Here is a 23,494-nt window from a genome sequence, read left to right as displayed (position 1 = left end):
ACATATAGACCTGGAAGCGTTTGTTGGGTCGAAGTTTGCGTGCGCGAATTCGTGACGATAACGGGCTGTCCCAAAAGCGGCACCGGTGTTGAGACATTTGGCAAGGTGATGCTCCTTCTCGGTTAGAAGGACGCGCCTGCAGTCAACGGAACTTGGCCTCGTTTCGCGAAGCTGCAATCTCTTGGGCACTGCTCAAACTGCACAGCATGACATTGAAATACTTCTGGGATGTTTTGCAGGTGAGAAATTATTCTGAATGGATTAGAACATGAGATTTTGATGTTTTTAACGCTCTCTCTTTATTGTCGTGTGTAGCCTACACATACGCATAACCAACACATGTCTACAGATCAGAAGACTGATGTAGTATTGCAGTAATTGGTTGTGTATATAATTTTTTTAATACAGTGCAGAAAAAGGCTAGAAAGTAAGAAAGTTGCTTACTGCACTGAAACTGTCTAGCTCCACCTACTGACACATCTGATACAGGGTGATAGAATTGTGAAGCAGTAGCCTGTACATTTTGGTTGTTTTACGTGGCCTGCCCTAGTTTTACCTGGCCACTGCTTAAGGTTTGGCAACAGCAGTGTTTTCGAGTGCTCAATGTGTATTCATTTCTCGTGTCTCGATTTATATACTAGCAGTTTCAACCTAAATTCTTGTATCATCACCTTTCAGTACCACGTTGTTTCCGCAGTTCCACGGGTTCCATCTAGTTGCTCGTATCAAGTGTTCTTAAACCCTCTTTCATGCACGTCGTAAACACCTCCTCTGTCGGTAATGTGTTACAAGTGCTGCTATAATGACTTGTGTCGCACGGCATGCCTCAGAAGTTTATACATGGCTGTCGCTGCATCAGATGGTCAAAGACAGCTTTTAGTCTCGCCGCATGTGCATTGCAGCAAATCTTTCCGAAAAAAAAAAAAGGAGGGGGTGGAGGGAGGGGGGAATCGTGAAGGAGAAGCAAAGCATTTGCCAGCACTTGCCGCGTTTGCAAGTGCTGAGTCCGTACTTCACGCCGCCTGTTACGGCAAGCAACATACAAGGGTACAACATATATCTGTCGAATTCTGCATGGGACAGTGAGGGCGCCACCGACTGCAGCGCCCTCCAGATAGGGTCCAGTGTGCTGCTTTCGGGAGTGCGCGATGGGATGATGATATACGCATGCGTGCTGCCAGCGAGATTTTCTTGCCATATTCCAATGTAACTGTTGTCACTGTCACTGGCAGCTTTGCAATAAATTATTTATTCAGCAAAAAAAAAAACATGGACAAAGGTAGATAGGTGGCGGTGGTTTTTATATTATCGACTACTGAAGAAGTTCGCATCTAACTCAGCATGATTGCGCAGGATTGGATATTTCGGACAGGTTTGCACAAGATCAGGAGGTGAAGCAGTTGTGTATTACTGTAAGCCCTACCATCTTCACATCTCTCCCTCTGTCTCTTTTCTTTTTTGAGCCAGCACTTCCTGCTTCGTGTTCATCGGGCTTGAATGTATGCCTAGCGTTCGCTTGCTACGTGGACCACTTTTCCGTGATTTCCAATACTGCCATGTCCGCTTGACCACATCGCGACGTACGTGCCAGCCTGTTTTCTGCGAATGGGCGGCCATACCCTGCCGCAGATTACGCAGCTGCCTCGCAAAAGGCGGGTACCTGAACAATTTCGCGGCAGAATGGAGCTTACCGTCTTCATCCCTGCAACCGGGAGCAAGGAACGGCTGTCAATCTTTATTGTCGCCAAGTGGCGGTGCATCTTTTGTGCGAGACGGAGGAGACAACGACAAGAGTCATGACTGCTTTTCTATGACACGGCCGTGCGTGTTGCTGCTGTCAGAGGGCGGGGACGTCGGAGTCGGCGAGTCTCTTTCTCAGACTCGCGTCAACCCCACTTGGACCCCGAGGAGGTGCGGGAACTGAAGACTCGTGGTCCTTTGGATGGTCCCGACTACTCCGCGCATCTGGAAAAGCCGCTGTTCCAGTTTCGCCAGGCGTAAATAAGAGAATCTTCAGCATGATCCAATCAGCGCGATGCCGTCTCCTCTGATTGCCGCTGATCTTGTTGGGGTTGCTATCGCGCCATGATTCACGCAGTGCCCCCGGGTACTCCTCACCCTGGGAACTCTGAGCGGCGACAAACGCCGGGATTGTTCTAGCTGGCTGCAGCCTGTGGTCCTTGTCCTCCGGCTCGTTGTGTGCATACGAGACGTGGGGGAGAGAGCTCTGCTTGCTGTCAGGGCGCTGTCGGCTGTGAGGCTACGCGCATGCGCGAGCGGCTTTGAGGCCTTTGTTGCTGGCTCGGTTTCGCGCGCGCTACCCTCGCGCCAGCAGCGCCTTGTTGATCGCTAATAAGGAAGTTCCGAATTGAGGATCCCTTCGCTCCTGGTGGCGGCCGCCTCACTCGCCGCGCGGTTTGCTTGTTTGCTTTCTGGACTTTGTGTGGTTTACGCTGTTCTGCTTTCATTGTGTACTTTTTCTGCGGGCAGTTCTGTTTGTGGCTTCTCGACCGCTCTCATCTGTCGTCCTTCCTCCAATCTGTCGGCAGGCGCAAACGAATCTGACTCTTCATGCCTTCCCTCGCTCCCTAATGTAGCTCGTGTGCTTCATAACTTTTTTCTTCGCCGCTTAAGTGAGGTTGAAGTGGCTCGAACGCCTTGTGAAGGGCCCGGCCCAACTCCAGATTGAGCTTTGGCGCTGTACAACGCTGCCACTGGCAACGCTATTCTCCTCGCGCGCTTCCTTGAAGGCGGTCCTGAGAGGCCGCGCATTCCGCTCTGTGCTCCCAAAGCCCTGAAAAGGAGCTTCTCTAGACGTCCACAGTTTTGTCTCCGAACGTTTAACGCTTTCCAAGCCTCCTTGCGGTGGGTAACACCCGTGCCACAGTGTTTAGGAATGGATATAATATCGATGAAGCTTACAGATATAGTTGCCAGTGATTTTGTGACATTCGCAAAAATGTGCGTTGGCTAATGTCATTGTTCGTTCTGACACGCTTTATTTCTTTCTTCATCACTATGACTACGCCATTCTTGGTAATCTTTCATAATTCATCAAATGTCTATAGTTCCCGCGTAGCATTTTCGCGTGCAACATCACTAGGCTGAGGTCTTTGGGTGAACTTACGAGATCCGCAGATTTCTCCCACGCTTGAGGACGTTGAGCGGTTGTCCACATGCACCGTGCCCTACAGATGCTGTGGGTGGTCGCCACACCTTGGAGTCTCGAAGACCATTCATTACCTCTACGAGACCTACACAGCCACCTGCACTGCTCTCGGCACACATCAGGGCCTCCTTCACATTCGACTACGCTGCAGTTGTTTTTCTTTGGTTGATTGGTGTTGTTCTCTTACCTCTTTGCTTTGTTGTCAGAGGAGAGTGCGCTTGGAAGCTAAGGTGTCGCGCGTGAATGTTTGGACTTTTGAGAGAAACACAACGAAGAAGACGGGGGAAAAAAAAAAGTAATTTTTCAAGTTAACGGAGAAGACAGCCTGCGTGCTATATACAACGTGCGGCGTGAGCTTTTCCCCTATGCACGAGCGCTGAACCGCCAGCGGGAGCTCGGAGCCCTTTCCTCGGCGCAGAGGGAGGCGAGGCGTTGCAGCCAGAACGAAAACAAATTGCGGTCGCCCTTTCGCCTTGGTGCTTTTATGTTTGCCCGTCGCGCGAACGGCACAACTGGCGGCGGCCCCGCTTGTTCGGCCGCGCCGCCCCGGCAACAACATGCGCGCGCGCCTCGCGGCGCAGCGCTGCCCGAGGCCGCCCTCTAGCGAGCCTCGGCCGTGACGCGAGCGCCGCCGTCGTGTTCCATTAAGGCTCGTCCGAGCTGCCATCTATCACGTCGAGATAGATAGGCCCCTTAAAACAAGCGACGGTTTGGCCCGCTCCGCTTATGGGGCCGAGACGAAGGCTGGGGCGGCGCGAGGTGGTGGGGTGTCGCGCCGCGCGGTACTCGCGCCTTGACAAGCGATACACAATAGCACGCGGCGGCAAAACGAGGCCTTAGCTGCGCTGGGTGTTCTTCCCTCGGCTCGTTGTAGCGCACTTTTCTCCCGCGACGCAACCGTCTCTCTCCTCCTTTCTTTCCTTTTTCTTGGCGCCCTCGTAACCAACTGTTTGTGATGAGCCGCTGCTGGTCGACGTACGAGTGCACGCTTGCTTTTATAGATTCGTTGCTGGTGGGTGCTGCTGGGGGCGTTGTTTCGACTGGGCGGCGTGGCGTTGTTCCAAAACGCGTCCTGGTGCAATCGTGGCTCTTTCGCAGAAGGAAAATGTTAAAGAAAGAGACATAGGGAGGGGTGCAGGGGTGTGCTTTTTCCTAATCATGTAATAAAGTTCCGTTTTGATTGATTGATTGATTGATTGATTGATTGATTGATTGATTGATTGATTGATTGATTGATTGATTGATTGAAAGTGTCTGCTTAGTTACCCTATACTGGGGAGAGGTACTAGTAATGGAAAGATAAAAGAAGAAGCGATGAAGCTTTGTAGCAATGAGGAAGGGTCAATTAAACGGGAAGGAAGGGGGCTTATAGGTTCAAAAGAGGTTATGATGATAGCTGTACGAATGGGAGACGAAAATAAGCTCTTGTGGGTGCACTTAGCGGCTAAAAAGGCAGATAAGTTGGAATAAATGATACTACATATGTATCAAACGTTCGAGCGCTGAAGCCTCGCCAACGGTTTCATTCGTTTCGTTCAAGCTTCATATATTTAGTACAAGAATTCAACTCTTGTTTCTCTGTTGCTGTCCATGCCGTTTCATCGATACTCATTTTCCTAGCATTCCTAAGATCGTGTTCTACATTTGGCTCAAGCAAGTTGTACTATGGTTGCAGACAACGCTGCCATTCATTCTTCTGCGGCTTTCCTTTCTTGTCTCGTCAGGCATGCTATGCCGGAGGAAACGAAGCTCGCTTCCCCACCGGTTGTTACCTGCTCCTTGCCATCTACCTCCCTCATCCCAATCCCCTTTTTTACTGCACCCAGTTCAGCACCCGTCTCGACCCGTCTGCTGTGCCGAGGCAATCTATCCCGCTCCCTGGTTGTTGCCTGAAGCTTTCGTCTTGATTCTTTCTTTCGCCTCGTCTTGGCAGTGGGTTGGCATTTTTAGCCCTCTCTTCGTGAGTTTCTCTATTCTGTACTGGTTCTTATTCCTCGCCGCGCATTTATTTTCTATTTTCAGTTATTAATTTAACTGTCAGCGCTGCACCGTTATCGCGGGAAGCAAAAACGCGGGGAGATGATTATGTTGGCCGTTTATTGTTACACATCTCTAAGGCTCTGATATTGCACCATCCTTTCTCTTTCTTCGTTCACAGCTATCCTCATATAACTGCCCTCGTGATATCTTGTTATATCTCACTCGGCTAGGATACTGAAAGAAAGAAGCACTGTTGTTCGTGCGGCGTAAAATAAAACGACAACTCTCGTGTACTTGTGCTGAATTATTGTTTGCGTTTCTATGGGCATATGTAAATTCTACGTACATATGTGTAGTTTGGAGAACATTACAGTAACATAGTTTCCGAAGATTATTAAATTCCGGAGTTTTACGTGCCCAAACCATGATATGATTACGAGACACGTCGTAGTGGAGGACTACAGATTAATTTTACTTGACTACACAGACTAACCTCAGTTCTTTAACGTGCATTAATGCACGGCACCACGGGCGTTCTTTCATTTCGCCCCGCATGGCCGGTATTTTCTGAAACTTACATTATAGGGAAATCTGGCACTCTAGTACCTTTGCGCAACGGCGCTTCATATAACTTGGGAAATACAAAAAGTACAAGTATGCCTTGGTTTGGCTGACAGCTTAAGGCGTGATCCCACTACGGTTACGTAAATTCCCTTTTCTAACAAAAGAAAGTGCGAGCACCACGTTTTGAGTTATACTTTCTGTTTGTGCAAACAAGAATTCGCACACACCGCGACCTCGATGCTGCGAAACTGTGATCGCCTGCACGCTCACTAGCGCTCAATATTGACGGCAGTGCCTCCATCCTGTGTGAGACAGGCTGATAGCTGCGCCGAAGTGTACAGCGCAATAATGTATATATAAGGCTCAAGGAAATGTGAAACTTTGTACAACTTCGTGGCAATAGTACGAAACTACCAAGCTGAAAGAAAAGTGGTAGTGAAGCGAGGAGCCGGAAATAATGTTTTCTAAGCGAGATAACTATATTGCCATATTACAGCACTCTATAGTGAACAAAAGCCAATCCCAAGCGTTTGCTTCACGCCATCCCTTTTCATGGCGGTAGAACGAATATTTTTTTTTTTCTCTAGTAAGTGTCCGTGAAGCTCCGTTCACGCAGGAGAACGATGTTCATGTCAAGAAAGTACGAATAAGGAGCTTCCGACTTCTCTCGTAGAAGGAAGGAGTCGACTGTGCCGCTGTACCGGCGCCACCTGGCGGCCTTCTTGCAACCTCTGTGGAAACCTGAAACAGAGCCCATAATTATGGCGTTTATTCTCGCTTCGGTCTTCTTTCCATTATGTGTCGCTCTCCCTCCTCTCTCTTTCCATTTTTCTTTTTTTTTTCTTTCCCGTGTACCGCTGCGTGTTCAATTTTCTGAAAAATTGCTTCGCGAAGCGAGCCGTACATACTGGACGGTTGAAACGCTGATACGCCTACTTTTTTTTCAGGCTGCTGTTCTCGTTCTTTCTTCTTTGTTTTGGTCTTCTTCGTGCCACTGCTTCGCGCTTAGCTGCGACGTTCTAGGCTAGCGCACGTCGTGGATGGGCTCCACCTGTGCGCGTTTGACGCAGCACATGCACGTGCACGTACGGGCAAAGAGGCAGGCACGTCAGCGTCAAAACCATCCGATCTGTCGGACGACGCGGCGGCAAGGTGGCCGCTGCTCGGATTGTTGGAGTCTGGCATATATCTATGGGAAACCTTTTGGATAATTTATTGGCACGACTAATCGTCTGACGGACCGTGTGGTTTTTTTTTTTTTTTTTACGCGCGCATGTGTCCACCCACACTGTGATTACTCAACTTAATTTGGTTCCGCCTGAAGGTCATGGATTGATCGACTAAGTTATATTGTTCAAGAAGAGAGAGACGGCAGAAAGGGGAAAGTCAGGGAAGTTAACCAGAGGGGAAGATGCGGTTATAATGTTCAAAAGAAACACGTTACCTGTGAGGACGCCGTATAGTGGAAGGTGTTTGTATCTTAGAAAGGAGAAGTCAGTCCATTAGTTTCTGCAATGTTCATCGACACGAAGCTATAAGCACAAATCACACTTAGGATGCTAGGCGTAATGAGATAACGAGGATTTGTGTACGATCACTGCTCACGAGGTGGAAAAGTAATAAACGAGAATGCGGAAACGTTTGCATATTGCTACTTCAGAGAGCCACGACTGGCCAACTACAGTATTTCGCCTGAAAAGACAGGTCTTGCTCGGCCGGCCGTAATCGGTTCCAATGTCTGGTCCTTTATCGCGAACCATCGAGCTCTCCATCGCAGCAGAAGCAACATCAGTCGCCTCTTTGCTGTTGCTGCTGAGTTCAAGGTCGATTGGTGAAGCGTGTTGTGACACTGCATGAGAAATGCGCGCATGACCTCTGCCTCACTCCATTTTCTTTTTTAATAACACATATCTAAAGGACAGGATGGTGCCCTATATGGAACCGGTTACTGTTATTCGCAGGAAAGATTAGAACTGAAAGCGCAAGAACCACTGACAAACGATGAACGCCTAAGAGCACGAACACATTGAAAGTTTCGCACACGAGCAGAGTAAGGCACACGAAAACGTATCTATGTGCAGTTCGTTGCTGCGTATCTATATGCAAGAAATAGCAATGCACATGTGTTGCAGCTCCAGAGCTGCAGTGGTCGTTCTGCGATTTCCCTTCGTTCGAACCTCGTGGTTCAGCTCTCAGAGGGATAATAAACATAACTGCGCCTACAAAACCATATGTACAAGCTCTTCGCGCTTGTTCCTCACCCGATCTCTATAGTCCACATATCTGCTACCACCAGATTTCGCACGCCAGACGTCGCCTGGAACCTAAAAAAGGCTGTCCTAGAGCTCCAGATAAATGTGGCCGAATCTGTACAGACACGTCGACGGATGTCTACTGCGTCGGAGTAGGTCTGCTGGCTCGTTTTGACCTAAAGTTGAGCGCAAAATATCAACTGCGCTGAAACAGACTGCTTATTTCTGCGTGTGTCCAACTAGGAAAACAGTTGTGTCCTTTATTTTGCTATATAGCTGCGCCAATAAGTGTACCCTCGTCCACCATAGCCTACTACACGAATAGGCGAGGCTACGTGCACAGCATCGGGAAATACATACGCTACTAAAAACACGCACAGCGACGGATTACTGGCTCGTCAGCGTATTGCCTTTGCGATGCATCCTCGTTTTGCACCTATGGCTATAGAAGCCAGCCACTTCCCATATCCGAAGCACGTTTCCAGCATGGAAAAAGAGCACGTCTGCTTTTCAGCGGCCATCGCTATTCAGCTGTCGCAGCGCTGAACTCATTGTACAGCGCGTGCGAAATGAGCTAGAGCAGTTACCGCTGCGATGCGGCAATGGGTGCGGGGGGGTGGCGAGACAGCACGGGAGGCGAAAGAGCTCGGTCGAGTCAGCGTCTGCGCCGCCGCTTCGTGCAGACGAAGCAGCATGGCCGGTGCCTCTATACTACACGCCTCGTCGGTCTTCGCCGTCGACCGGTTTGTAGTCTATTAACCCTCATTAGGAGCGGGCCCTCCCGGCTGTTATCCCGTGTGTTCGACGACTCGTCCCCGCCACCAAGCGGAGGCCGGGGAGACCTCCTCCTCTCTCGTTACCCTCGCTTCGTCTTTCTTTCCCCCAGATTTCGTGGCCGAGTTAGCACCGTCCCGACGAGGCAGGCTTCGCTCTCTGCGAGATACGATCTGGTTGCATTCAAAATTTTCTCCCGAGAGTTCACTGATCGAAAGGGTTTACACTCTGCATGCTGCTGAGCGATAAAAGATAGGACAACGTGGCAATTAGCATACTCGGGGCGTACCGTGGCCTATCGGTCCTTGAGAGGCTCCGTCGATTCACACAGAAATCACGCCGCATCCTCTCTCGTGTGTGTTGAGTAACTGTCAGGCCGTAGATTGCTATGTGGCTGCGCTAATATCCTTTCCTCTGTGCAGACTGTCTAGTGGTTCGTCTGCGTATAATTAGCCATTTACTCATGGCTCGCAGCGGACAGTGGCATGCGCGTCACGCAGTGCAGCGGGCAGATGCCACGAGATTCCACCAACAAGCATTGAAAACTTTCAAATCAGCCCACTTCGCGGGTGTGTTCCGAGTGTAAGGCGCCCACTGCTCCTTCTGAACGAAAGATAAGAAACTCGATAGTGGCGCATTCTGAGCCAGCGAGAGACGAGAATAACCATGAAAGAGCCACATGAACTCAAAATTAATTCAAATATAAGCGACACATCATAACATTATAACGCACACTGTCTCTAACAGGAACTACTACAAAAAATGTCTATTTACCTGAGCAGGCACTGTGAAAATTTTGCATGTCCCTGGGAGCTGAGAGTCTGGACGCTCGGACGTTCAGGCGTGTTGCACGTCTCGGCGAGAGCAACGCGAAATACACTGCAGTGGGACCACTATTCGAAATCAGCAACGACCATTGGTCATTTGAGCCAGCTCATCGATGTTCCTTGTTAACGCCGACGTTTTGCCACTAGAAACTGTTTGCTCAACTCGCTAGGCTCAAGCAACGTAATGGCGCAACCATATGGACGAAGATAAAGTAGCAACCGTCATGACGCCACGAGAGCGTGCTGCAAGAGAGGCTGCAGCCAAGCAGCGCAGAACCAGCGACAGCTAAATTCATGGCCTACCGTCCGTTTCTTGTGCTTAATAACTCGGCAGCCGCGCGATCCTCCTGACTTAACTTGTTGAAAAAGGAAGATAAACGACGAAAGAAAGTATGTGCTGGGCAGCGCAATCCAGTATGTTCATTGCCTCGTCTGTGTGCAAACTTGAAGCGCTGAATTTGTCAGTTTGTTGCGTGAAACGCATGCACGTCAAGAATATCCATTTATAGCGCATAATTTTTTGGCATTGTTTCGCTGCTTCGTGACATCGAAGATCTTGCCACGAGGCAAACTGGTTACACGCCACGCCCACTTTCTTTCTTTTTGCGCGTATCATCATCATCGTCATCATCATCATCATCATCATCTCGTGTGTGTGTGCGTGTGTGTGTGTTTCACTTACAAGCTGCTGCCTTTGTGCGAGCTCACGTAGGCGAAATTACAATTACGCTTCACTTTAAACGACCTTGGCAAGTTCTGCTCCTTCAATTGAAACGACCCAGTGAACTCCAAGTTGCGTATGTTTATTTGTTCAGCAGTATTCAAACTTTGGAATGCTTGGCAGCTGGCTAGGGGCGATGCATACTGCAGTATCCAGGCATAATTCCTTCGTGGTCATATGGTGTGCCAAGTAGGATAACCTTCACCGCCGCTGCGACATTGCCCCTTCGCGCGCCCACGCACGTATAATATTCATGTACATCGTATATACGTATAGCATTGTATGTACATGAGCATTCCGAAGCTTTCTATGTCGGTAGTGCAGCGCCATTCGTGCCTGACAAGAGCAGACTTCGTGTCGTGCATCAACAGAGGAGTCACGCACACATTTAAATGAGTTAGTTCATAATAGTCGTTTAGGATCATCGTATGATACAAGTATGCAGACGAAATTATAAAGGAGACCTAAAAAAGAGATCCCTTGCTAATCTTGGAATATATCCTTGGCCTTATTAACTAATGCTTGCTGTTGCGTATGACATCGACTGACGTCATAGCTTTATTGCGCTGTAAGCCTCGACTTGCCGCCGATTAATCGTCGCCAACGAAAATATCCGAGGCGCCACCTGGTTCGCAGGTGCAAACGGTGTGGGATATCAGCTGCCGCGTGGTTCCTGAAAGTTATACTATTCAGGCGGCAGTGGAGAAGTCCTTTAATTCTCGCGTGCCCCCATGTACGAAGAACGCGTTTTCGCGGGCAAAAAACGCGCGCCGCGCGAAGGACAGGGAGGAGGTGTAGAGGAAAACGCGGGGCGGCGGCGAGCAACGACGCATCGTGCGACCCGGCGTCGGTGGTTTCCTTCGATAGCGGGAGCCACTGGCGCCGTGCAAGACGTGTGTGTGCAGATGTGCGAGTATACGCGGTCTCTCGAAAAATAGGAGCGCTCACGCACGCACGAACGAGGAATACTGCGCGCGCTATTGGCCCTGAATGGTGGAAAACGGCTGGGGCGGCAGTGAGCTGCTGCAGGTGCTGTTCCCACGGTCCGGGGTGAAAGGTCGCACGAACCCCGCTCTCCCTGCACCGCTGCCCGCCCGACACCGGCTGTCTTTTGCCGCTGGTGCTCGGCCTGCGGCAAAGCTCCGCGGCTGCTTGCCTCGCGTCGTCGTTTCTCTCCGTGAGGGGGAGAAAGAGGGAGAGGAGGCGCAGCGGCTGATCTCATCTGGGCTCATCTCTTGGCCCTTCTTGTCGGCTCTGCATCATCTCTCATCAAATTTGCTTCCTTGCGCGGCCTTCCAGCGAGATCTGCGTGCCTTGTTCTACGCCCGAACTGGTTCAGCTGCCGCGACGCGCTCGCCTCTGTTGGAAATAGTCGTGGGAATTAAGACAGGCAGACATGGAATTTCAGAACTCGAGGAAACGTCCGCGTTCTCTCCTCTTCTGCTGTGACGTCAGTGGAGGTTATGATGTGTTCCGCTGTATATATCAGTAATCCAAGCTTTTGCAGCTGGAGGAAAGGGAGGAATTTGGGATTTCCAGAATTAGCGTCTTCTCTTTCTAAGTTAAACTTCCGTCGTGATGATTAGGAAAAGAGAAAATAGAAAGACCCCGTTACATGCGCAAGTACAGTTTGCGATTACGTGTTCACGAGTCCTAACGCTATCGGCGACTATCGCATAAAGCTGAGGACGTAATCCACTTTAAATAATATTATATTAAATAGCACAGCTGCCGCGTAAAGTGCAGTGCATTAGTCGGAAGTTGGAAATATTAAGGAATCTTAGAAATGGGGCACCTACAGTTAGAGGACGCTGCCAGTGGCAGCATGTAGCAGCCGCTGTGTGCCGCAGTGCGCTTCAGTTAAAGGTGCAGAGGAGGCCGCCATTGCACCCTGTATGCGTCATTGAGCTTTAACTATTTCATTAGGCCAGGTATACACCTATTGTGCAATCACTGATCGTAGAGCTTGATTCGAAATTAACGCTTCACGCCGGGTGAACAAAGGACGTTAGGCGCTCAAGTGTACAAGCTTGGGCTCTCTTTGAAGTTTGAAGTCAACATATCGAAACGTAGTGAAAGAAAGAAAGAGCGGGATGGCACATCGCCTATGCCGCCTCGTCTCTCAACTTTTCCCCTGTTGTTGACGTTGTGTCAAGCCGTCGTCAAGAGCTGCCTGTTGAAGGAGCCCGATGAATCATCGCACTGGTTATGAGAACAATGTTATGAGCTAATACTGATAAAGCTTGAATGACTGGACTTCTTTGGGCTTACACCAAAATGCTGAATGGACAGGACCTTGCACTTCTTGAATTGGGTGCGCTGCCAGCACAGCGGCAAACACGGTGCAACCGTTGTTCGGCATTTATTCCGCACACTCAATAGTAAGCAGAAAACGCGATCACGAACGACGAAGGGGGAGTATAAGAGGGGGGAGGGAGGACCTAAAAAAGCCAGCAGGAAGGCGGTACTGATGGGTCGCCGGTCCGTTGAGGGAACAGGCGTTTGAAAGGAGCTGAACAGCAAGGCCTCACTTTCCACTGTCGTCGGCAAAACCCACTTTGTGCGCGCGGAGAGCCCATGCCTTCTTCACGGAGGAAGCAAAGAATGAGGAACGCCACAGCGTTGTCCCCGTTTGCTCTGGCAGTTGTGCTCTCTCTCTCCCTCTCTCTCTCTCTCTCTCTCTCTCTCGCATGTACCGCTCCGAGAAAGGGCATTCGTATGACGTTATTTCCTATGCTTTACTTTCATCTTCTTGCATCTACTCGGGATAGATTGAAATTTTCATTTTTATTTTCACCCAGTGTCTGCAACCACTTTTTCTGCTTCCTCTTCTTCCTTTATTTTCTTTCCTTTTATTTTAGTTGTTTCTTCGTAGCTTCCTCTCACCGCGCAGGAGGTGTTGGCATCGGGCTGCACCGGTTTACTTTTTCTCAAGGGTGGCGAGGTTCAAACCCCCACCGAAACAGATTGAAAAGAGCGAAGGGGGGTTAAGAAAAAGGGCCGATGCGTTGCACCTGCGTACCGCAATAGCCGCGTGCACGCTCTTTTCCGCGTAGCTTTCACCATGAAGGAAAGCGGAAGTAGTGTGTAGAGGGGCAGGACGTCTTGTGGCCTTGCTATCATTTTTTTTTTATCTCGGCGCTATAAAGAGGACGAGGCGGAGATCAAACATTATCCAACGTGTTACGCAGCTGCCATGATCTTCAACAAGTGTTGTCCCAGAATGCGATGATCACTCTCTCGTATTCTGCTGCCAATGCGTGCGTGTCTCACAAGTTTATTCCGTGTAGATTGCGGAAGTTATCAGGGAGCGTAACTGCGGTAATCGTAATTCAAAGACTCTAGGACGTCTGTAATATGTACTTGGGGAAATTCATCGATAAACTTTTTGATGATGAACTACTAGGTAGAAAAAGAGAGCTGGATGACGAAGCTTACCAAAGTCTGCAATCAAGGTGATAAACAAGCGAAGGGCGCAAAGACTAAGGAATACTCGTGACCTTGGAGCTTTCAGGTTACGAGGGAGCTAGTAGCTTTTGCGACGTCGTGATGATGATGCGTACCGAGTCGAAAATCACTTGGCTAAATTTCTTTGGCGCGCCGGAAAATGCAGCTGCGTCAACACTGACGAAACAATGTGCCTCAGGACAACTCAGTCCGTATAAGCGGCGCAACATTACATTAGGTATATTTTGGTGCCACGGATGGCGCTGAGATTGACTGTACAAGCACATAAGGATGTAATTCCTACGTAGACATGGCTGAGTGACGATTCAAATTGATTATTTTGCAGTTCTACGCTGAGGCCGCAAAAGTATGCGGGTTGTATTCTTTTCAAGAATGGCTCATTTCTTTGGCGAGACCGATTGCGTGCAAATGAAGAAATCAGCCCAGAGCCAAATTGTGGGCAAATGACAATGTTTGTTTACATCGGCTCACTATTATCTCGTGTTATCCCCTGTATTGCTTTGTCGCACTTTGTATGCGCTGTCCCTGCTACAAACGCTCACCCATAAGATACGTCAGCTGTAAGAGCCCGAATCTGAAGCAACTGCGTGCTTTCTGGAACCCGCCTATACCGCGAAATGTCGGGACCTGAAAATTGTTTTTGCGCCCTCTGACCACCAAATATGCTGAAAACACGCCAAAGTGCATGATTGCGATGCCGACGTTCAATTTTACGTATAGACTCTTAATGAAGAAAACGGCCTCAATGCGGATTTAGTTCTAAATAGTTCTAGGTAGCCACCGATTGCCTCTTCAAAGACTAACTGCAGTAGTGTGCGCACCGTGCGCGAATGCCGGAGACTAAGCCATTAGTCCCTACTATAGGGAGGAAATAAATGCAAGGATAAACGACAGCGTTAGGACCCTCTGTTTAAGACCATCTGTTGTTCTGGCGCGGCGTCTTCCGAAGCGATGGAAACAACTGTCGTTAAACGAAACAATTATTATGATTATTATTAGTTATGGAAACATACAAGGGGGGGGGGCACACAAAGGAAACAGGGGGGGGGGAGCAAGCTAACAAGTGCCACGGCTTGAGGGGCACGATGCCTGTCTGCTCTTGGTAACAAACAAACAAACAAACAATAAATAAATAAATAAAGCTGTGGCTTTTTCATGTCTTATTACCTGCCTGCAGCGCTATAATTGGGAAGTTGATATTGTTGCTGCAGGCAGGGTTACTCTCTGGAGCTCGCTAAACCACCTGCATTGCCCTTTGGGTGGAAAGCTTGTCTCAACACTGCTGATCAAGCTGTTATACACTCACAGTCGCCAAAACCTGCTTGCCTGGTCGTTTCGCAGAATAGACTAAACGAAACGTTTGCTATAACGCGACTCCACTAGAGTAAACATTGAAGAAGTGAACGTTGCTACTGGAGTGGTGCTTTGAGAATCATATTCAGTCGACGTACCAGGTGTTTGCCTCGGGTCGCTAAGTTAGCTGCGCTGATTTCCACGATGGGATCAAGATACTCAACTTGGCAAAAGTGAGACGGGCGTGCGCTCGCTCGCTCGCTCGCACGCACGCTCTCACTCACTCACTCACTCACTCACTCACTCACTCACTCACTCACTCACTCACTCACTCACTCAGAAATGGATAGTAAGCGACGCTTCGAATCGTGCACAGTATAGGTACATATCTTGCGGTGACATCGCCGCTTGTGATTTACACAACATCGTTTATCTTGTCACGTAGGTGACCTCTACGGCGAATGTGAGCTGGATGATTGATCTTACGGGAGAAGTCATAAATCGCTTCGTGTACATTGAAGCAAGAGTACAAATCCTTTACATGTACGAACAGAATGGACGAGCCGTCTCCTACAAGTCTCGGTTCCGGTATAGCGGATGAAGAGAGCGCTTCTTCGTAAAAAGGCACTACCCACGCTTAGTATAAAGCTGGAAATTTTGTAACTTGTCACCACTGTCCTATACACCTGAGTGTTCTGGATAAGTTCTGCTGAGTTACTAGACATGCAATGCGAGGCACATCCACGCAGCTCTTCGTAGGAGTAGCATCTCAGCTGTGCTTATCGCTACACATATATAGACGGACAGCTCCGTCGAGCTTTGCTGATCTAGTGCGTTCATCTCGCCATTGTCTAGGCCACCTTCTGGGGAACGAATCACCTACGCTACTAGCAGCTAGATGTAGTGCGCTTGTGGACAAGCCCTGCGTGACGCCCTCGCCTTGTGCGATGCCCCCCGGGCGTTCCGAAACGTTAGTATTGGCCCGCTGCGTGCGTTTGCTGAACGGCGCCTGTATAGTACATATGAGCACGCGCTCGGGAAAGAATTCTTCGTCGATGACTGGGAGCATTTTTCATCCCGTGGCCGCCCTACGTGCCCACCCAGACAGCTTCTCTCTCCCTGCTTCTTTTCCTTGTTTTTCTCGTGTCTCCAGCGCTTGGCCTCGACTCCTCGGGTTTCTGCGCAGCGAGACGTGGAGCAATGATCTCGTGCCCCTCTCGGGGCGCTCGTGAGTGATGGCTACTCGACTGTGACGTAAGCGGAGGCGTGGCAGAGGAGTTTCATATTTAAGGAAAAACGCTCAATGCAACTGAAGTTGCGAAAGGTGTTGTTAGTTTGGTTGTACTACACCGGTAATTACCGGTGCAGCGCGAGCGGTTTGAATATGCGTGAGTATTTCACAAAGCTCCGACGTTACGAATACGGGTTGTAGATAATTGGTTGAGTGTGCTATGCAGGCTTGTTGAGCGGGCACTTTCCAGAAAGCCCATTCGTTGATGCATCGGCACAGGTCTCGTATGTGTCCTCCCTACCGTTTAGTTGTAAAATAATAATAATAATAAATTCTGTACTTTTCAGCAGTCTTTAGCTTACCACACTTTCCTATCCTATGCATCGCAAAGTTCGGCCAGGTTTTGCATACGACGTCACAGGAAGTGGATGTGAAGATGGTTCCACTACATTCCATTCACGGCTTAAGGCAAAACTATAGCGCAGTCATCCATACATTTCATTGAGCCAGTTTAACTCTTTATTAACGATATCAGAACTAACATCAATTGTAATTAACTATTCGTGGACAACTGCGTCATTTACAGAGAAATTAATCATTACAATGATCATATTAAATTGAATGATTCTCTAGCTGACGTAGCTAATTGGTGTTCTAAACGGCAGATGAAAATAAACATACAAAATCCGTGATCATGACTGTAAGTAGCAAAGCGGTATCATCAATCTTTATATACGCGATTAATGGCACTTCACTTAACAAAGTTGAAGAACACAAATATATAGGCGTTACATTAACCTCGGAGCTCAAACGGGACAATCGTGTCACTAATATAATCTCAAAAACACTCCGCAAACTATTTTTCTTAGAGAGAAGCCTGGCGCTCGCAACCACGTCATCGAAGCTACTAGCCTAGACATCATTTGTAAGGCCTGTTCACGAATACGCTTAACGCATTCTGGTTTCCACATTCACTGACTAACATAAGCAAACTAGCCTCAATACAAAGGAAAGCTGTGAGGTTCATCCATAACAAATATAAACGTACAGATTCGCCAACAAATCTTTTAACCCAGTCCGGTTTCCGAACGTGATCCACAAGAGCGAAACACGCTCGCTTAAAATTCTTGTTTAACCTACTAAAACATAACTATAGGATGGATACCGCCAAATATATTTATTTTTCCTAGGCTCGACCTACGTGTAATAAGCATGCGCACACATTGACAAAATATGTATGTAAAAATGACACTTTTAAGTATTCTTTCTTCCCGCTCGCAATAGCAGAATGGAATCAACTTGATCCTACATAACCAACATTGAATCATTATCGGAATTTATCTCACAAATAGAAAGAAACTTTGTATAAGAGTATCTATGCATGCAGGGGAATCCGCACATATTTCTTTATTAGTTAGGAAACTTTAGTAAACCTTCTGATTTACGACAGTTTTTTCGTTTGCAATAATGATTCTCAAACGCTCGAAGTTTAACTTTAGTTACTTGTGTTTTATTACTGGCCCCTTGTGCTATCGTTATTCTCCTTGGCCATTTCTCGCAAAGCTTGTTGGCTTTTTCCCCCTTTCTTTCTTCTTTTTACTATTCCGTTTAATATTAACATCGTAATAATTGCATAGTGTGTATAACTTGCACTGCTTATGTAATTTTTTGTATAACCTGTACTTTGTTTGCCTCGTACTGTACAGATGAATTATTGTACCGCCCAACCGCCACGCTCCCGAAGGAAAGCAGCAGTATTGAAAATGAATAAACCAATAAACTAAATCTCTTTACGCTCACGCTGAATGGTGCGAACCGAAATATCGTGCCGTGATTTTCCACTCGTCGTTCAGGCAAAGGCACGCGAGCATCGCCCGGCGCGCCGCTCACCCATTCACGCGGAGGCGAGCGGTTTTACGTCGGCGCTGTCAAGGCACGAGACGGAGCACTGCGTTCTTGCGTGTCGTTGCTCTCCCGGCGATGCCAGCAGCGTGCCGCCGCCTGGAAACGGCACCTCGTTGTGGCGTCGCGGGAAAAACGACACCCGCGTGACTGACTTTCGCGCTCGCGGCGAAAGACGGCGGTCGGACGATGACAGCCCTGCGGCACGCCGGACCAACGTTCAGCGTGCACTATATGGAAGCAACAGCGGGCGCACAGTCGGCAGCGGGCGAAATTGAGCAAACAATGGCGGAGGGAAAGAATCGTACGCTGTGTATCTGCGACAATGGTTGCCTCTTATATTCTGATATCTCAATACTTCCGACAGCAGAATATTTCTTTTAAAGAGTATACTTGTATATAGCTCTGCGATTACTGGGCCTTACATAAAGCCTACAGATTATCTACTCTTCGCTATACATAAACAGTTTGCACAGTGGCGAGTTAGCGTGCAGCATCCGTAAAATTCAGCTTCGACGTCCAACTTCGGAGCACGATGAGCTGGGCGCATGGTGTTATGATCGACCTGTCAAGTGTGAGAGATATTCAGGCGTACGTTCCCATGACAAGATGATTTGCCTCGTGCCAGAAAAGGCTGTTACGATAAGCCTGGACATCGACCTGTTCAGTGTGAGAAGCGTTCAAGTGGGCGTCCCCATGTCAACATAATTGCTCTCTTCTCCAAAACAGCGTCATCGCTTTTATTCCTCAAAGGGAAAGACGAAGAGAAGAAAACCCGAAGGGCAGGAGGTCGTCGACGGCAGAACCTGACAAAATCACTAATACTTCCTCAGGCTCCCCAAGAAGACAGCGACGACCACAAGACCGCAAGGGGTTATTTAAGGTCGTCCTGGCCCCCGTATTTATCAGAACCACTCGGGCCTCGGATAAGAGCCACAACCATGTGCCAATGAAGTGAATACAGTCTTTTCTAATTTTTTTCATCATCACGATGCCCGTCTTCGTCGTCCTTTCCTGAATCTTGCGGTGAACACCCACCTCACCCGGTCGAAATCGTACCAATGGCGTCCCCCATCATCAGCGCAGAACCCTGTACGTCTTCTAATGGAAATCTCTTAATAAAAAAATCTGGAAGACGGCTTGTAGATACAATGTGTCTATCACTGTTGACGCGATTTTGTATGTCGTCTTTCTCTGTCTTTCCACATTCCTTCTCCCGTGCAACGTAGGCGAGTTGAACATCGCCAATCTAAATAAACTCTACTCGCCCTTGTATTGAGGACTTGTACGCGCCCGATGGTGCACTAAAATGCATGCATGTGTGCTCAAGGAACCAAACAAAAAAAGATTATCAGGATCCCGTAACTTAATAAACAACAGTGTGGTATCGCTGCACGTGCGTTGACTTGCACAAGAGGAAACCAAGTCGCGACGGTGCCAGCGAGCGACGCTGAGGTCGTTGGTACGGCGGCGAGCGCGCAGCACAAGGAGCAACCTGTCGCGCCGTGGGAAAACGAAGAGTCACCCACCACCTCCCGGCCTTCTCCCCGTCGTTTCTCGATATGCGAGAGTCAACGAGATCGTGGGATCGTGGAAACCTTACTCTGCTGCAGCAGAAGCAGCAGCAGCTCTGCATTCCCTCTGCGGTTTGGAGGTAGCTGTCGGCTTTAAACACACATATATCGTTGAGACTGCCCGAGGGAGGGAAAAGGCAAAGAAAAATGCGATCCAAGACAAATGGAAGGGAGGTACATCATATTTTGCCCCCGAATGATAACGAGCGAAAGACTTGCATCGCCAAGGTGGCAGGCAACGCGGGGCTATCTTCTTCCGCTTATGCTTTCATTGTCGAGATTGCGTCTGTGTACCGTCGAGTGCACATTATTTTTCGCAGAAGAAGTTTGTCCATTCCACTTCGCGCCTTTTCTTTGTTTTTGTTTCTGGTTTCGCCGACTTGTTTTCTGCATTGCACGCGGTCAAGGTGGGAAGATGGATGCCGCTAGGAGAATCAGCGCCATATGTACACCACAGTCGCTTTCGCGCGCAGCACAGGGGCGTATACTGAGTAACGCGTGTATGTGTTGTGCTTGAGCGTGCGTGTCGCTGTCGAATGTTTGATGGATGTCTCTTCGAGCCGTCAGAGTCTCTTTTAGCAGGCGATGCCTCGCTCAGCGCTCGCGCCGTAATAAATGGCTTGTTTCGACAGTTGGCGACTCTAGACTGTAGGGTAAAGACAGATCTGGAGGGCGAGAGCATGCCGAGACTGCTGTGCGCTATGTTGGCTTGCTCCTTTCCCCTGAATGTTGGTGCCATGCACTGAACGGAGGGAAATGCTTGTCGCCTTGACGAAGCAAGATGCTTTATTGCGATAGCAATTATATAGGCACTCCAGGCGCATTTCTGCCGTCACCGCGATGTTCCGTATAAAGTCCAAGGGCGATAACATCGTCCCCGCTCACCGTATCTTGTATGTGCGAGTGAAAGCGTACGAGGGTGAGCCGTCGATGGCGGCTCCATTACGCGCGCGCAGGGGAGGAAAGTGGGGAGGAAGCTCGCCGTCTTCCGTCGCGCACTAGGGACCGGGGGGGAGGGGAGGGAGGGGCGTTCTGCTCCGGCGGCTGCTGCGTGTGGCGCGGCCGCGCGCGGTCACGTAGGCCTTATCTTGAAAGCGGTCTGTGATGAGGACTGACTGCGGATAACTTAGTGCGCACTGAGTTTTCGCCGCTTAGTTCGCGTTGAAGCGAGAGGTAGTGCGAAAGTCGATTCACTCGCTGCTCCTGCCGCGCTTACTCACTCCAGCGTCTTGACAGCAGGTTTCCGCGGTCTTCGAGTGAGATGTGTTCATGTTTGCTTCTGCGCGCGTGACACCATGATTGTTAATTTAGTTAGTAAGTGAATGTTTAGAAGCTTGTACGGCCGATAAAACTACTGTCCTTACTTCGTATAGCTCTCTGGTAATTTGCAGTCGCAATCGATGCTTCGGCTTTCGGGTGAAGCTGGGACTTTTATTTTTAATCACACGATGATCATGCAGGCGTGTTAATATAACCGAAGAATGACAAAAAAAGGACAGAAAACAAAAGTAACCAGTGTGCATAACATATACCAGCTGGCCAGCTGTCAACAATGGCGTCAAGAAGGCGAAGTGTCGATCGAGGGCGTAATATATTACTTCATGCGGATTCGATTCCTGCTTGGGTTGCGCACGCCCATGTTCAATCTTGTCGAAGGCTCTTAGTGAGCTTCTCTGCAAACAAGATCTTGAGCGCCGATTGAAGGGACTCTCTACCACTCGGAGCACGTCATTAGATTGCGTTGGGAATGCGGAGATAGTGTGTCAGATTGACGAAATCTAGTATGCGTTGATTCTATAAACAAGGAATTACCTCCCTAATTTGGCTCTGACAACGTGGCGCAAAATGACGTGCGGCGTCGCTTGACAGTGAAACAATGTAAACCAAACTGTGTATTGTCACGTGACCTAAAACACTCGCAGGGACAGTTTTCTTGCTTTAATACTGTGATGGATTGCTTAAAATTGTTCATTATGGTTGTAACTTTTATTTGCGTCATAGGGTAATTTATTTCTTACTTCCAATTAACGTGTGTTGAAAAGCGGCACTGCCTTCGTGCAGGCGATCGAACGGAGTGGTGCATCAACGTGTCTTCAATTATGCCGCATGGTGACCCGCATCAGTGCGAGTCACGTTGTTGGAGTACTGCAGGGGGCATGCTGCCGTATTCATGAAGTCGACAATGCATCGTGCTATTGATGCACGGCGGCGTTTTCATAACACCGGTGTAGGTTCTCATTACTATACGATATGATTGCTGGACCTTCGCAAAAAAAGGCTTAGATTTTAGCAGCAGCGCCAACAGAAAGACACAGACAGCGCATGTAGGGAACACGAAAAAAAAAAGGAAAGAAAGAAAAAAAAGCTATTGACTTATGCAACCGACTACGTGCTTAAGACGACAATCAAAGCCATAATTTCAGTGTTTAACTTAAATTAGCAATTCGCGCGGAAACCCTATGCGCTTTCTCTTTCGTACTTTTGCGGCTCACGTTCAGTAATCAGTATTGCAGGCGTGTGTGCACAGTTTTAAAAGGAGACTATACGCAGATCGAAAAATTATGTTTGAAAAATTGCTACACGCATTAAAAAGAAACAACCGCACGTTTAGACACTTAGAATGGTAGGCTTGCTATTGCGCAATGACGCCGATGCAAGGATGCGACGAGTACGTACAATACAGTACACAAATCGAGGTATTGTAACGAGTTTGAAATCGCGCACCCAAGCGTATTTGCGCACCCAAAACTCTGCTTCCTGTTTGCATTCTTTTGTGTTCAGTTTGCGTGCTTTTGTATATCTCTTCGCGTTCTTTCGTACGTCCGGCGATTTGCTTTCTTTCAGTTTTAGTGCGCAAAACCTAAAACTCCCTATTATGTCCAGTGATACTACGTGCAAGCAATTGTCCTTTCTTTAGTAAGAATTGTTTTATAAATCAAGGCCATTTCCTGCGGTCTCAAGCAAGTTCATAGCCAAGGGGCGGCAGACCAAGCATGTGTACCCCATTCTCTTCAGACAGACAGAGGGAGAGAGAGACAGGTAGCTTAACCAAAAGCAAATCTCCGGCTTGCTACCCTGCACGCTAGCTCTTCAACAGCTTACCGACCATGCTAAGCTGTTTAAGAGCTAGCGCATGAAAAATACTGCGAGTACATGCGCATATATACATCGACGGCTCGGTCCTACCAAACAGTGCCCCCCTCCCCCTCCCAAATTTCGATGTACCGGGATACTTGGTGGAAAACGCCGTGCGAGGGCATCGGCGTGCGCATATTGCAATGTGCGCGTGCTGTTCTCTCGCAGCAAATCAAGTTCCAGCTGGACCTTCCCACTCGGGGCGACCTGATGGGGGGAGAACCCGGCAGTGGAACCCTGATCGCGCCGGAGAACATCAAGCGCGAGCTGCCCGACGACCTGCCACCGTCGTCGGGGCCTCGCTCCTTGGGCTCCATGCAGAAGGTGCCCTCGCTCTCGGACCTCTCCGAAGAGAGCTCGCTCGGTAAGTGCCACACACTGGCAAATCGCATGTTTTAAGGGGTGCTTCTATGCGTCCCAACTGGCTTCTACCTAGTGTCTTGAGTAGTCTAAAAATCATTTGTCACCGCAGTTGGCGTTGGAGGCGAGGGTGACGCCTTCCTTTTCTTTTGTGTTCAGCCAAGGTGATGAGCATGTCTTGCCTGTGGAAGAAATCTCTTGCATCTGACGACACTTGCAAAATAGCGAGTTTGTGTTGCTCTTT

The 23,494-nt window shown here is 48.8% G+C and overlaps 1 protein-coding gene across 3 annotated transcripts in view; it reads left to right on the top strand.

Annotated features, from left to right (window-relative positions):
• Nucleotides 1–23,494, top strand: part of pnt (ETS transcription factor pointed) — a 196,753-nt gene that overhangs the window by 55,172 nt on the left and 118,087 nt on the right. For all 3 annotated transcript variants that reach the window (XM_065429325.2, XM_065429324.2, XM_065429326.2), the window contains one exon: nucleotides 23,059–23,254. In XM_065429325.2, the coding sequence (XP_065285397.1) occupies nucleotides 23,059–23,254 (196 nt within the window). The remainder of the gene's footprint in view (nucleotides 1–23,058; nucleotides 23,255–23,494) is intronic.

This window comes from Dermacentor albipictus, chromosome 4, assembly GCF_038994185.2.
Source record: "Dermacentor albipictus isolate Rhodes 1998 colony chromosome 4, USDA_Dalb.pri_finalv2, whole genome shotgun sequence".
NCBI lineage: Eukaryota > Metazoa > Arthropoda > Arachnida > Ixodida > Ixodidae > Dermacentor > Dermacentor albipictus.
The sequence above is the reverse complement of the archived record's forward strand: the minus strand, read 5'-3'. Positions and strand labels throughout refer to the sequence as shown.